At 41.7% G+C, this 15,963-nt stretch overlaps 1 protein-coding gene across 1 annotated transcript in view; it reads left to right on the top strand.

The window, feature by feature from the left end:
* crebbpb (CREB binding lysine acetyltransferase b) overlaps positions 1 to 15,963 on the top strand; it is a 41,755-nt gene that overhangs the window by 16,674 nt on the left and 9,118 nt on the right. Inside the window, exons 3-19 of the mRNA XM_013913644.1 lie at positions 3,597 to 3,764; positions 7,410 to 7,650; positions 8,449 to 8,562; positions 9,277 to 9,522; positions 9,612 to 9,708; positions 9,901 to 10,038; positions 10,147 to 10,264; positions 10,417 to 10,579; positions 10,732 to 10,788; positions 11,055 to 11,176; positions 11,703 to 11,891; positions 12,056 to 12,445; positions 12,679 to 12,855; positions 13,033 to 13,207; positions 14,978 to 15,096; positions 15,194 to 15,433; positions 15,613 to 15,701. Of these exons, the coding sequence (XP_013769098.1) occupies positions 3,597 to 3,764; positions 7,410 to 7,650; positions 8,449 to 8,562; positions 9,277 to 9,522; positions 9,612 to 9,708; positions 9,901 to 10,038; positions 10,147 to 10,264; positions 10,417 to 10,579; positions 10,732 to 10,788; positions 11,055 to 11,176; positions 11,703 to 11,891; positions 12,056 to 12,445; positions 12,679 to 12,855; positions 13,033 to 13,207; positions 14,978 to 15,096; positions 15,194 to 15,433; positions 15,613 to 15,701 (2,843 nt within the window). The remainder of the gene's footprint in view (positions 1 to 3,596; positions 3,765 to 7,409; positions 7,651 to 8,448; positions 8,563 to 9,276; positions 9,523 to 9,611; positions 9,709 to 9,900; positions 10,039 to 10,146; positions 10,265 to 10,416; positions 10,580 to 10,731; positions 10,789 to 11,054; positions 11,177 to 11,702; positions 11,892 to 12,055; positions 12,446 to 12,678; positions 12,856 to 13,032; positions 13,208 to 14,977; positions 15,097 to 15,193; positions 15,434 to 15,612; positions 15,702 to 15,963) is intronic.

Below are 15,963 nucleotides of genomic sequence, written 5' to 3' on the forward strand. Positions count from 1 at the left end.
GTTAAATTTAACAAATTCTGTTTTCATGGATGCCTGAATGTTAAACTTTATTGTTCCACCTGGTAAAGCAGCAACGCTGATCATTTTATTAAAGATCAAAGAATTTAGACCGTTTTTATCTCTCAATGATGTTGCAGTGTTCGTTTGACTTTGGGACCTGAAGCAGAGTTTACACCCACACTGTTGATTTTTGAGAAAATCAAAGGATTTTAAGTGCGCCTTATAGTGCAAAAAATTCAAGTACATACATTCTGAATAGGAATTCGCTCAGGCTGTAGTCAGTGGTGTCAGTCATTGTGGCCTTACATGCTGCAAGTTGACACAACCAGGGCAAATGTGACGAGACCTGAAAATTGTGTCATCGTACTTCTACAAAGCGAGTCAAAGTTTGTGAATGAAAAATAATTTCCATGATGTGCTACTGGTGCAGTTGGTTGTGATAATCTTTACTTTCACAGACTTTGAAGTGCTCATTGTGAGAACATGTCTTTCCTTTTGTCTGAGAGCTTTGCGGTTTGACAGGAAACCAGGGTTAAACCAGCAGGCTAGTTCTCACTAAGATTATTTGAACAGACATTGCCACATGAAAAAAAGCCCCTCCTTTCCTCATATAGACACATACGCAGTAATATAGGACTGTTTGTGTTATTTCATTGTTTAACAACGTGTATTGCTTTGAATCTCCCTTATATATTATGTCATTTGTACGAAACTGAAACTGTCACCTTTTGATCGTACTGAGACACCATGATTATGTTTGAGGTGAGGAAATGGGGTAAGAAGAATAGGTCGATTTGAACCAGCTTGTGAGCAGTATGACATGCGATCAAGAAGTTTTGTGATTCGATTTGTAAAAAGGAAAACGTACTGTACCTTATTTCAATATGGCTGCTGTCCTCGCCATAGTTGTCTACTTGTGGACCGACTGTAGTCTGATCAAATTGTTGTGATTTTTGTGAGGAAAAAGGTTAATTTAAAGTAAGATTTTTAAAAAAAAAATAAATATTTTTGTTTCTTTTGTTTGGGCAGATATAGCTAACACAATTTTTAAATATGGAGCAATTTTTAATTTTTTTGACCAAACAATTCATGTGAGCTGCAAGTAACATAGCATGATTATTTGAATTTTTTTTGAAAGAATTAAATTGAATTGCCATCATACAGTAAAGTGGCAATAGACAAAAAAACCTCCACTTTAAAATAATCAGTTAATTTTAGTACAGCATTTTTACATCTGTCATAAACGTTTATTAATCAGACTGTAAATACTTAAAGAAGATAAGAAAATTAGATCCACTGAGAATGAGGGGAAAGAGTCGGTGCTTCGTAAGGCCGCTTTTATACTCAACACACTCAGCACTGCTGTTTCGGAGTCACTTTAAGTAGCCATGCACCGCTGCCGCTATTGCTAGGTTGACAATATGTCAAGTGTAGAAGCTAAGAGATTAACAGGTTACACATAAGGAGATTTTGACTTCTCAAATCAATGCTTCCGGTTTTGACCTCTTCTCTTCCTAAATCAGCGGTGATGTGGCAGTATTTGTCTCCAGGTGCGTGCGAAGCCACCACTTTTATTATGGTGTCTTTCCTCAACTTTGCTCGACTTGCAAACAAAACTTGTTAGCGCTGAAATGGAAGAAGTTGAAATGTGAAACAAAGCGTTTCTGGACCCTTTAAAAAAAAGTTTTCTGCAGAAGTTCTCATGTTTTCCAATTGTTGCTGCAATCTCCCACTAAGCCATCTGGAAATCTTTGTACTCCAAACGGCTCACGCTCTCGTGTCTCCAGCCCAGCTGTGCTGCGCGGGCCAGCTTACAAGCTAAAACAACACCAAAGCGCACTGCACGGAACAACAGAAGCTGTCACGTCATTTTTGGCGCGTGCCACCGTTTGCAGGCAATAACTGCCTGTAATACGTACAGATCATCAAGTGGGAGAATCCATGTGGGAGGCAGAATGTGTGAATGAGAGAGCGGCAGCAGGAAAGCATCTGTGTCTCTCTGTGTGGAGAAGGGGGAGGGGGAGGGGCAGGCAGCAGTGCAGTGCTCTGCTCAGCTGTTGTGCAAGCTTTGTGTTGTCACCTCCCTTTTTTTTTTTTCCTGGGCAAGCCCTGCCCAGCAGCGAAAGCAAAGCAGACTGCTGCTTTGGCCACCACAGAACAGCGTCAAGCAGAAGCAGCAGAACGGTTCAAGTTGAGGGTATCAAAGGGAACAAAAAGCTAATGTCGGCTGTGGTAATAAATGGTGGTCGGAGCTCTTGATAAGGAAGTATCTGTATGTGTGGCCTTAATGTTGTGTGATCAAGTCTGTTAATTTTGCTCCTGGTGAAGCCTGCCAAGACGCGGGAGATGATTGAAACTGAAATTTCATCAAAAAAAAAAAAAAAGGAAATATGTAATTTTAAGAAATTGAAATAAGCTTCTGGAACACTCTTTTAAGAAGATGTCACACTTGCTGGCTAATAAACGAGTTTTATGTACCTTGAGCTAATTTTCCAATACGCACACAACTTTGGTAACATAGATACTGAAGAGTATTTGTAACCACATGCTTTTGTTCTTGCAGGTGGCACATTAAATTGTCATTTTAATTAGTTCTACTTTTACTTGTTTTCTACAAAACACGTTGTGTGGGCGGCAGTGTTAATCGAAGCTTCAGATTCATTAGTTGTAGTTAGATTACTATAACTTATGGACACGTCAGGATTTTCCAAGTCTGCTGCCAACACGTCTCACCAAAAGTTTCCTTCGTTGGCTGGGAAAGCAAGACGGTCTTTCGGTCTCTTCATCCATCTTCATTTTGTTTGGGATCATTTTCTGTGGACGATGGCGCAAATAAATATGGCCAACCGTTTAAAATCAAATGACTGATTGTCCACATAGTGGTATGTGGAGTAATCACTGGTGGGGGAAGGGGTTTAACCAAGAGGAAATGCTGAACTGTGTGTGTCAGTGATTAGTTCGGCTCGTGAGTTTTCATGCAAGGCAGCTAATTTCTGTTTACCTTCAGTCAGACGGAGGACAAATGATTCGTATAAAAATCTGCTGGTTTGAAAAACTGCATGGAGCCCATGCTAGCTCCTTCACACAACAGCATTTACAGCTTTTTTTGTGTCATTCCCTGTTTCCCTGTGTACAGTGGAAGTGAAACATGTGGAGTAGAGTCATAAAGCCAAACACATGGTTGAATTAAACTGGAATTATCCTTTAATGTGACTTTTCTTTACTGGGAAACACTGATGAGAAGACTGACCATCATTTTGTAGACTTTGAAGGATTTGTTTTTTACCTGCGCTTTCAACATAAACAAAAACAACAACGAAACTTTATAACAAGCGGCAGCAGCAGTGCTCCTTTTCTTGAAAGGAGAGTGCTTGAATTTGTTCTGTGTGTTCGTTATCAGATTAACCTCCTACGGTGCCCAGTAGGAAAACTCTTCTTGGGCTCCTGTTGACCTTCATTGGATTTGCAGTGTATGTTACAGTCTGTCCCATTTGCAATGAGACACAAGTGAGTGGAGCGGTAAAGGAGCTGTCCACTATGAGGGTATGCTGCACGATAGGTCTTCTAACTAGCCTGCATCCTGTTACTCACTGTAGATGCCGATCCCAGGAGCTCCATTTAGCCAGCAGTATGGCCAGCCTGGGGTGCAACAGATGGGGGCAGCGGGGGTCAACGCCCAACAACTGCAGAACAAGACAGCGATTTCCAACAACCTTCCTCAGTTCCCTGCTGATTTGAAGGGAGCTGGGAGTGTGCCAAACATGGTGAGTGTCCGTCCGTTGTTTAAAAAAATAATAAACGAGGGTAAACGTCCCAGGCTTTAGTTTAAAGTTAGTTTCTGTCCTTGCTGCTACACATTAAATTCTTATTTTAGCTTTTTTACTCTGACACAACTTACTGAGCCCTTCCTGAACTTGTACCTGTTGGCCTGGTTTCAGCTTTTTTTCCACTGTCATCTTCCTGTTGTGGAGATGAGCACCAGGAGCTAAACTTCAGCAAGTCTGTTTCAGCGTACTTACAGGGAAAGTGACTCAGTCCTAGTAGAGCTGTTGCTTTTGACTGGTCAACCACAGCTGTCTGTTGTTGATCATCAAACAGATGTGACGTTGCATCTGGTTTTGTAGGTCAAGCAGGGACAGTAAAAACAGTGTTTGATAAACCGCGTGGTCTGCCTTACAATGCATTTCGTTGCACTTATGGTTATTGAGCATTTCATGTTCTCCACTGTTTTCTGCATTGCTTTGCACTTTGAGTATGTCAACACCATGAACCAAGTTTAGTTGCAGGAAGTCCCCGGGCTTCGCTGTTGCCTTTTTAAAAAATGCATCCAAATGGTTTAAAGCGCACCTCTTCTAACTTGGTGATATCCACCCACCCTAATGCGTACTGTGGCTAATTGGGACTTCATAGATGGACCTCTCACTACTGCCACTGGTAAGAGAGGGAGAGAAACATAACAGGAAGTTTATTTCATGCTTCCAGCATGATGGCATAGTAGCATAAGTTTGTTCTCATTGAGCAATGTATGTTAGTCAACCCTTATTACTGACCATAAGTGGACAGCAACCAGGATAAGAGGTTAAACTGTGTGAAATGGTATTTGGAGGGTTCTTTGTTTTTAAACATCTTTGTAGATCTTACAGTCTTATAAGATTTTTGGCAGTGTTGGCATGGTAGTTTGAGGTCGGGGATGGAGGATGGAACAAAATTTGTTTTCTTTAAAGTATTTAGTGTTGGAAATAAATCAACTTTTGTCCAAATTTAGTGAAGACTTGAGAAAGAAAGGATGACTTTTGCTTTAACTTGGGTTGGGTGTTGAATTTTCCAGTCACAGCACGCCTTAAAGTAAATCTTCTGTAGCATTTTAATAACCTTAATTAGCTTCAGACTATTAATTGGCCCGTTGAAGTTGAGTTGTTTTGATGTAGCGAATGCCAGCTCTAACAGTTTGGATGCAACTCTAGTTTTAATGTTATTTTGATGGACTTCTTTTTTTTTAATCCACTTGTGTATAATGTTTCACTTATCTGAGTATCCATTTAACATTAACGGTCGTTACCACTTTTTCCTGTGATTACACTGTATGTCGTCTTTGCTGTTAATGCAATGTTATACGTGACATACATGACCGACAGTTGCGATGGTGTGTGGGAGCGCATGTGCCCGCACACATGTTCATACCAGCGCAACGGCACTCTTCCAGTTGAGTGTAGATGTGGGTACGGGCTACAGTGATCATTCACTTACAAACAAGAAAAAACAGACGGGGCATTTCTTTGGGTTTTTTTTTATTTTATTTTATTTTAATTTTTTAGTTGGAGTTTAATGTAGCTGTGCACTAGCAGAGATGGTAGGTTAACTCTTGTGTATTTGTTGGTGAAAGAGAGTATGTGTGTGAGGAGGGTTTGCAGTGTGGTGGGGGAAGATGGGTGCGCTAGTTTTTATGTGTGTAAAAACAGATTAAAGTTGGAGGAATTATATCAGTGGGGGGAAAAACTGAAAAGAATAGACTCCGGCAGATGACTTACGGTATTATTGTTTTAACTGTTCTGTCCCCTCATGGTCAGTAAAATTCTTTTTTTTTGTGTGTGTGTGGTTAATGCTGGAAATGGGAAATTGTTTCACTTTCTCTCTCTCTCTGTCCGTCTGGTTCTCTCTGAACACGCTAATGTCTGCGACGGAAATATGTAAGCAGAGGCAGACATATTTGTCTCTAAAGTTTTGTCACTATTTTGCATTTTCCCTCATCGTCATTCCAACATTTTGTCATCTCCTTCCAGGAATTTGCTAATATCTGCGATTCCTTACAGTGGGGGCAATAATTATTTGATCCCCTGCTGAATTTGTAGCTTTGCTCACCTATTAGAAATAAATGTCTCTAATTTTTAGGTAGTTTTATTTTAAATCGAGAAAGAATATCAATCGAAGTCCCAAAAAAATATGACACACAAGTTATAATTTTGTTTGCATGTCAGTGAGTGAAATAAGTATTTGATCGCCAAGCAAAATTTGGAGGATGTGGGAAAACCCTTGCTGGCAAACACATGCGTAAGATGTTTTTGTAGTTGGACACATCTCAAGATTTAGGTCCACTCTTCTTTACAGAAACTTTCTAAATCCTTTAGGTTTCTCAGCTGCCGCTTGGCAACTCAAAGCGTCAGCTGCCTCCACAGATTTTCTGTAAGATTGAGCTCTGGAGACTGGCTAGGCCACTGCATGTTCTTGTAGTTGGTCACCAGGTTTGGCCACATCTCAGGAGGGAATCTTCTTCTTCTTTAGCCCCTCCTTTTTGCCTTGGCAGTATGCTTTGGGTCATTGGTCGTGAATGGGTCTTCTAAGGTTACAATCTTCAGTCTTCTGGCTGTGGGAAGCTTCTCAGTAAAGATTTTATGGTATTGGCCCCTCAGTGTGGTAAACTTGTCCTGTAAACTTAGCAGAAACACAGCCTCAAAGCACAATGTTTCATCCCTGACTGTGGAGAGGTGTTCATTGGGTTATACTTAGCATTTCTCTTCCTTCAAAGATGACAGGTCAAGCTAGCAAATTTAACACGGGCTTGTACATGTGCCTTCTTGAGCAGGTTGTCTTTGAAGGTGCTGATTACAGTTTGATTGATTACAGCATTGTGTGTTGCTAATGGTGTAATGCTTGGTGACTGTGGTTCCAACTGCCTTTAGATCGTTGACAAGCTCCTCTGTATTTTTGGGCTGATCCACCATCTTTTCTCATCATCATCCTCAATCCATGAGGCAAGATCTTGCATGGAGCTCCTTAACGAGTACGAAGATTTATTTTTCTTCCATTTCTGATTAATCTCACCAAGCTGCTTCTTGATGGGTCTTGCAGCTCATTGCAGCCTTGTGCAGGTCGACAGTCTTGTCTCTGACATTCTTTGACACTCTTTGGCCTTGTCCATGGGGGTACAGACGATAGATTGGGGGGGAAAAATGATTCTGTGGAAATCTGCGTTTCATACACTTAAGTTGTAATCAGGAGTATCTGCAAAAGACTGGTTGTAAAGGGAAAAAAACCTGATTATTTATCATATTGAGGTGAAAGTTGTTGTTTTCGTACTGACAAATGTAAAAAACAACTGCAATTAAAAAGTAGCCAGAAATGCATACTGGCCTGCAATGACATGTGTAGTTGCATTTCCAGGGAGGTGCACATCAGGTTACCGCATAGATCACATTGTGGGGTTTCATACCTATGATAAAGACTTAAATCTAAGGCCAAAAAAATATGCATAGCTTCAGTCAGAGGAATAATATTTTTCCTCTCCTCACGTTATGATCAATCATATATCCACATTTAAGTTTTTGCCTCCCGGGGTTTCACATCTGTGTCTGAGTTTGCACCTCTGTGCGTATCCATCACTAACTTGTGTGCGTATTGTGTGTTTATCACAGATGCCGCAACAGGTAGCATCAATGGTCCCTGCTCCCGGTGGTGTGTCCGCAGGCCCAACGGCCGACCCTGAGAAGCGAAAACTCATTCAGCAGCAGCTGGTCCTGCTGCTGCATGCACACAAGTGCCAGCGGCGGGAGCAGGCCAACGGGGAGATGAGGACCTGCACCCTGCCCCACTGCCGCACCATGAAGAACGTACTCAACCACATGACCCACTGCCAGGCTGGCAAAGCCTGCCACGGTGAGTGAAAGTGATGAGTTAAATAAATAAAGAGAAGCCTTGGATCTACCCATATGAGCTTTTATGTGACCGTGTTCTTCTAATTTGGTATTTTATCTGCTAACTGCTGCTAATAATCTCATAAAAACGAGATTCAGCTTCTAACAGATGGGTTTACTGTGCCATGTGTTTGCAGCCATAATTAAAGCCTGTGATGTGGGCCTGATGCCATTTCATTTAGCATCTAAACAAAATGGCACCGGGCGTTGATGTCTTGCAAGTTTCATCCAAACGACAATAAACACCTGTTTCTTCAGACTCGCACATATACCATTACCACAATAGTTTTGAGTGAAATTTCAAAAAATAAAAAATATCCATGAAATTTGCCTTTTTGAAAATTACTGACTTTAAATTTTAAAATGTGGCTTTAAAATAAAATGCTGAGGATTACAATTGTGTCACTTTTCGATTTATTGCTTAAATGGAGACAGTCCAATTGTTTCATTAACCAAGCCTCAGTGATTGACATTACCCAACAAAAGTTGAATCTTAAGTTACAAACAAGTTTCTCCTACAGTTTGGTCCGTGTCTGTTAGTCAGTAGCTTCACTCTGACAGTTGTTGGTAGTGATGAAGGCATCCAAGAGTTATAGACTTGGAAATTTGACATTTTATATTGTTTTTCTCCATTTAACCAGCACCTGTTCTTCACTGTAGTGTGTAGATATTGGGGTTCAATAGTCTTGCGATTTCTCCTGAATTAACTGTCACCAGCACCTCACTCTATTTTTCCTATCTGTGCTTTATTTTTCTCCAGTTGCACACTGTGCATCATCCAGACAGATCATTTCCCACTGGAAGAACTGTACGCGGCACGACTGTCCGGTGTGCCTGCCTTTGAAAAATGCAAGTGACAAAAGGAATCAGCAGCGTAAGTAACTTCAGCAGCTCCATAATTTTAATCTTAATTATTCATTAAACCCATATGAAAAAAACCCCACATGGATTATAAAGCAGATATCTGAAATGCAGGTAACTTTTCAGTAAAGCAGTCATTACTCTGGGATAAGCCTCTCATGTTTGTGGTATAAAGTGGTGCCACCTGCAGGTTGTTTCACTGCCACTTCTCTGCTGGCTCGCAGACTGTGAGGGCTCGAGCTGCAAGAGGATTCCTCTAGAAATACTGGGCCTGTAATGTGACACCCAGGGGAGGGGCTCAGTGGCGCTTTTAACACTGGGGGCAGGTTCTTGGGACAGCATGCTCTCTAATTGGTTAAAAAGCCCTATGACAGATTTAAATCCCCCACAGAGGCAGCATGCTCCCTGTCAGCTATCAACACAGCAGGGAGCAGCACAGGGATGTCAAAGTCCCAAAAAGACTATTTGTAGGGTTTTTTTTGTTTTTTTTAATTTTCACATAAAAAAAAACAAGTTTTTCATTTTTATGTTTAAAATTGTTATAGTCATATACTATCTTTTTTTTTTTTCTAACAATTTATAGGCTGACATTATTAATACAGGAGAGCATAGAAGCACACCTGAAGCCGCATTTACTCCTCAGTTATTGCAGGCTATTACTTGAGTTAATTCTTTAATATAATATTTATAATGCAAAACCAATTATCATCCTGTTTTCTCCCTACAGCTACGCTAAGTTCATCTGGAGCCAGTCTACAAAATGCCATGAATGCAGTTGGACCTGGCCAGCCCAGTGCAACAGCCATCAGCAGCGCTGCAACACAAATTGACCCCAGCTCCATGCAGAGGGCCTATGAAGCCCTGGGCCTGCCATATGGGAACCAGTCTCCTGCTCAGGTGCAGGGCCAGGGTCCATCTCAGCAAAACCCACAGGGCCCCCAGCACCAGCAGATGCGAAATATGAACCCATTAGGTATGGAATAAAACGAAATGCCAGTTTAGAAGTTTGTGTATAATTGCTTCTGTGCCAGTTTTTCATAAATTCTTCTGTGTTTTTACCAGGCTCTAATCAGATGAATCAGATGGCAGGAAGCATGGGTACCCCCTCCTCAAACCAGACTGGCATGCACTCTGATTCCTCGTTGTCTGCGCTTAGCAAGTAAGACTTTTCATTCCTTCTGCATCACTTGAAACGAGGTCTACTGTACTGCCCTTCCCAAAATAAATTTATGCCTCTCAAGTCAGTCATAAATATGTGTTCTCAGTCTCTTCGGTAATTTTATTTTATTTTATAGAAGATAATTTTTCAGTGTTATTTACAAATTATGTTCAAATTGCGTCCGTCGTACAGTCAGCTGATGCCAGATGGGTCAGTAGTAGGAGGCATGGGAAACCTCCCCGCTGCCACCCCTCTGTCTGCCACAGGGCTAAGGAAGGCCTGGCATGAACATGTTACTCAGGACCTGCGCACCCATCTGGTGCATAAACTGTAAGTGCAACAATAAAACAGCTGTGTTTGTAGATAGATGAGTTCTCATATGGTACAACAGGTTATATTTGCTTATTTTATTTTATTTTATTTTATTTTTTTCATCAGAGTACAAGCCATATTCCCAACCCCAGACCCAGCAGCACTGAAGGACCGACGCATGGAGAACCTGGTGGCTTATGCACGCAAGGTTGAGGGTGACATGTATGAGTCGGCTAACAGCAGGGTAACTTGATAAAGCATTTCACGCTATTCCACCTTCATCCTTTTTGAATATCTTTAAAGCTCTTTGTGCAGCTATCCTTGCGACTGAGATGAAATCATTTTTAAAATATCCCCCCCTTTGTTTTTTTTTTTGTTTTTTTGCCTCCTCACTAGGATGAGTACTACCACTTCCTGGCAGAAAAGATTTACAAGATACAAAAGGAACTGGAGGAGAAAAGGCGCTCCCGGCTTCAGAATCAGCCTAGCATGGGACCAGCTGGGCCACAGCAGCCTCAACCCAACCCCATGGGCCCAGGACAAGCCATTCGACCTCCTAGTTAGTAACTTAAATTCTTAATCAGCCGTTGACTGTCCTAAGTTGACAGTACCAAAATACCTTATGTTATAATTACTTTAATGTTTCATCAAATCTCTGTTTTTATCTGAAAGAATCTTTTAAAAGAACCTCGACTTATCCTGTCTTCTCAGATGGACCTACACAGATGCCTAACATGCAAAATCAGATGATGCCCCGCATACCACAAGGTATGTGTTCATCTTCTGGTTTTTGTTTTGTTTTTTGGGGGGGAGGGTAGCACTTGAATTTGCGTCTTTTATTTCTAACATGCTCTAGTGGTTTGTCTGTTGAATGCCACTTTTATTTGTTTCATTTGTCCACACCTGTTAAATTGCTCTGATACAGGATATCAAATTGATCTGGTTAAGTCTCCCTTATATCCCATTTGGTTATGCATTATTAAATTATATTAATTCCCAAGGATCTTAACAAGATATGTACTTGTCCCCCACAGGAATAAATCAGTTTAACCCAATGGCAGTGCAGAATACACAGATGCCTCAGGCACCCATGGGAGCAAGGACTCCCTCCCCCAGGAACCATCCACAGCAGATGAACATGAACTCCATGCCAGCGGTTAGATACACTCCTTTGTTTCGTTTTGTTTTTGTGTTTTGTTTTTCTTTCCCTTTTCTCTTGCCTTAAAGCAGTTATTTTTCTCTGAGCTCACTTGCTTGCTCCCTTAAATTTCTTTTCCCTCTTCTTGACCGTGAAATACGCGAGTCTTTAACTGTATATTTAGTTAATGCTCTGTTACTATTGTCACACGGAAGCATCAATACAAAATGTGTTTCCTGTAGTTCACACAGATCTTGATTCATTTATGAACCAGCTGCTAATGAATAATCTGTACTGAAACTACTGCCCAGGCCTGGGCTTACAGCCGTCCCAGGTGTAGTTTGCGTCTGTATTCTTCTTTGAGTCAGCCGAGGCTGTTAAGTTTACACCACAGGACCTTCAGAAAAATAGCAGGATGCCCTTGTGGTAGCTTGCATGTTGGTAGCATTTCCTTTAGAAACAAATGATTTTACCTGGCAGACACCTTCATAATAGGTGTTGTCTGTTGTTTTGATTTATCTATTTGATCTCTTTGACTTTACAGATGGGAATGTCTCCATCAAGGATGCCTCAGACTCAAGGAATTATGGGTAGTCATGCTAATAACATGGTATCTCAGCCAGCCAACCAAGGCCAGTTCCTGCAACAGGGCCAGTTTCCTGTAAGTGCGGGTGGAGCGATGAATGTGAATATAGGTTTGGGACCTGCCATGTCACAGGCTAGTGTCACACAGGTGAGAAAGATGCTGAGGTTTTTTCTTAATTCTCCTAGACTTTTTATTGCACATTGCTTGTTTCTTTTTAAATATATAATCTTTTGTGTGTGACTTTGGTGTCACACGCTTTGTAAATGGTTGGTAAAGTTATTCTAATAGTGCGCACACCTTTGTTCCAACAGCCACAAAACTCTAACCTCCCTCTGAATGCACCGAGCTCCATTGGCTCTCAGCTGCCCTGCGGCCCTACAGCTCAGCCTGCCCTGGGTACCACCCCTCCACCCAGTGCCTCTGCCACCCAGCAGCAGCCGCCGCCGCCACCACCACCGCAGCCACAGCCACACCATACTCCCACCCACTCCCAGATGCTTCCACAGCCCTCCACTCCCGTGTCCACGGGTGGGCCCTCCTCCACCCCAACCCACATACCTAGTGGCCTCCCTCGTCCCCCCTCAGCCTTGGGGACACCACCTGACCCTTCTCACCCTCTCACACCCCTGCAGCCCCAACCTGAGCCCTCCAGCCAGATGCAGCAGCCCTCCTCTGTGCAGGCACAGCACCCCAGCACGCCGGTGAGATACTAGTTTTTCCCTGAAAAGCTACCACAGCTCTTGAATTGCTTATGCCTTTTTCACTTTCCTTTAAAGCACCATCCAGGTGTTTTAACCAAACAATATTTCAAATTTTATTTAATAAAATTTAGCTGTCAATATTTTAATCGCAGGAGGGGAAAAGTTTTTTCTTATAAATCAGAATTTTTTTTTAAAAACTGGCAGCACTAAACAGTTTCTGTTTCTGCTTTAAGTTGTCCCATCAAACAGCACCGAGCATAGATAACAGAGTGCCTACCCCAGGCTCTGTGGCTGAACTGAGTTCCCAGCAGGCCCTGCCTGACATGAGCAGCACTGAAGCCAAAAGTGAAGTAAAAGATGAAGAAGACGACAGCAGCTCTCTGAAGACGCAGAATGATGTAAAAATGGAGGTATGTGCAAACTTTCTCCACCACAAATAAACCAGTTCTGTCAGTAAATCTGTCTTGTGGGATTTCAGTAACTTAATCTAAGGCGTTATGCTTCCATGGGTGTCAAGTGCTTGATGGTTTGCTGTCTTATCAGTGTTGGATAGATGGTTAACAGTCATTGTGTTAATATATAATCAGGAGGAAGAAACCAAACCCCCAGTGGTGAAGAAAGAGGAGCCAGATGCAGCAGAACCAAAGCAGGAACCAATGGAAACTGAGGAAAAGAAGCCAGAAGTGAAGACAGAACCCAAAGAAGAGGAGGAAAGTGGGGCCAACAGCACGTCAACTACCACCGCTCAGAGCCGCAAAAAAAGTAATGTTACTATATTTAGATATAAGGTGTAAAAAAATTAGACATAGGATGAAATAGTTTTTTGGTATTTTTCAGCACGCTTGAACACCCAAATGCTTGCTCTTCCTTGGTAGAGTGCTCAAGTTAAAGGTGTTATACTTAAACAGCAGCACAAGGAAAATGGCTTTTTCACTCACTCACCACAACACTTTCACTAAAATATCAATGGATGCTTTTCTGTGTATATAGGAAGTACACTCTTGGCCTCAAAATCTTGTTTAGACCCTTTTAGCACGACGGTCTTTGTGCAAGAGTTTTGCGTGATTGTCCACAAGTCTCATCAGACAGATGAAAAGCTACATGTTAGCTAGCTGTAAATGTTCTATTGTTGAGGGTTGTTTTGCATAGACTATTTAAAATCACTCCACAACATTTCAAAGGAAATAGCCTATCTTTCACAAAAATAGTTGAGCTGTGAGCTGCCCAGCCCCGGCCTCAAACCACAAGATTTTTTCCCATCATACTTAACAGGTGGTCCAAGACGCTTCCTCTGAAAAGCCACTTTTGGTCCGAGCCTAACGACTGCTATTGTGTTGTATTTGTTTGTCCAGAGCATGTTCTTGTCAAAAGCCCTTTCTTTTGTATTCACTGGCAGACTGTAGTTTTGCGTTAATGCTTTAATAGGACAACAAAGAATTTTCTGGCATGTCTCCTGTACATGTTAAACGTATGTGATCTCTAATGGCTGATGCAATCTGGTTCTTATAGTGGAATTCCAATGAACTGCTGTTTTAATTTAACAGATAAAGTAACTAGTTGTTTGAAGCCTTAGCCACTTGTAGATCATTTTCCTCATGGTGGAGCAATTTATTTATTTGTACATCTTTTTAATCCTTTGCCAGACTTAAAAAAGTATCTAGAGACTATTTTCTGAAGGTTTTTTAAATTCCTGGCATGATGACAGCAAACACTTCAAAAGCATAAAGAGAACTGGGCCCTGGATGTCAGAGGCAGGTTCCACTTGTCACTTCCCAAGAAGGCTGTAATCATTGACACCTAATCGTGATATAAGTGCGATTCCTTTTTTTTTTTTTTTTTTTTTTTTTTTTTTATTCGTCCCTTTTGTCAATGTTTATCAACAGCATTATCTACTGGCAGCGTTTTTGAAAAAAGAACAGCATTTGCCTTTCAGACATTTTAACATGAAGTCAAATTTTTTATGGGTATTAGTATTTTGTGTGTATGTGTGTTATTTAAGTATTTAAACTAAGTCTGGAGTGGAAATCTATTGAACAAGACACAATTTTATGCCTGCATCACCAGGCATTTAATTTGTAAACCCAGCTGCACGCCACTGATCAGTACTGAGTCCATTTAGTTAAGGAATGTCACGATTCCTTAACTAAATGGCTCAGGCTCAGGGGGTTGGGAAGCGTATCTGTAACTGGAAGGTCGCCGGTTCGATCCCTGGGCTCTCTGTCCTGGTCGTTGTGTCCTTGGGCAAGACACTTTACCCTACCGCCTACTGGTGTTGGCTAGAGGGGCCGATGGCGTGATATGGCAGCCTCGCTTCTGTCAGTCTGCCCCAGGGCAGCTGTGGCTACAACTGTAGCTTGCCTTCACCAGTGTGTGAATGCGAGAGTGAATGAATAGTGGTATTGTAAAGCGCTTTGGGTGCCTTGAAAAGCGCTATATAAATCCAATCCATTATTATTATTAATAATTATTTTATTTTTAGACATAGGTATGCTGTTTATGTGTTTTTCCTCATGGGCTTATTCTTGTCTTTAGTTTTCAAGCCAGAGGAACTGAGGCAAGCCCTAATGCCAACACTTGAAGCCCTCTACAAGCAAGACCCAGAGTCCCTGCCTTTTAGACAACCTGTAGATCCAATGCTGTTGGGTATCCCTGTAAGTATACTTAATGATGTGCCTTTACTCAAAGCTTCGAATTGTTATGGGTCATTTGCTCAATCCTGGAATTGCTTCTCTGCTTCTGCTCCTGTAGGACTACTTTGACATAGTAAAGAATCCCATTGACTTATCCACCATCAAGCGCAAGCTGGACACGGGTCAGTACCAGGAACCGTGGCAGTACGTGGAAGATGTGTGGCTCATGTTCAACAACGCGTGGCTGTACAATCGTAAAACATCCCGAGTCTACAAGTACTGCACCAAACTGGCAGAAGTGTTTGAAGCAGAAATCGATCCTGTCATGCAGGGTCTGGGCTACTGCTGTGGCAGGAAGGTAAGATGGCACATCCTGGATAGTCAACACAAGCTACTTAGGGCAGCACACCATTCTGCTTACTGATAAAAGTCACTTACCCTTAGTTTAGTCTTTATTTGGCTGTTGACTTTAGATGAAAGCTGATTGTCACATTTACGTGTACCTTAATGTTTTGTGGTTTTTTTCCCACCCTGCAGTTTGAGTTCTCACCACAGACACTGTGTTGCTATGGCAAACAATTGTGCACCATCTCGAGGGATAGCACCTACTACAGCTACCAGAACAGGTAAAGGTGCATGCTTTCTCTGCTGAAGGGATTGGCATGGGTAAAGAGGTGAAGAATTAATTATACAAAGTGGGTGTGAAGTTAAACCCTCAAAAGTACAGCATGACTAAAGATCCCACTTCGCATTCACCATTCTGCAAAACTATAACCCAGGAATGTGGGAAAAAAACTTTGATCTTAAGTGGGCCGGACCAATAAAACTGCCCTTTTTCTCCTTGTGTGGAAGTTTAACTTCACATTGAATCCCTTAGATACTCAAAAA

This window comes from Pundamilia nyererei, unplaced genomic scaffold, assembly GCF_000239375.1.
Source record: "Pundamilia nyererei isolate P.nyererei 1_Seehausen unplaced genomic scaffold, PunNye1.0 scaffold00142, whole genome shotgun sequence".
NCBI classification, from domain to species: domain Eukaryota; kingdom Metazoa; phylum Chordata; class Actinopteri; order Cichliformes; family Cichlidae; genus Pundamilia; species Pundamilia nyererei.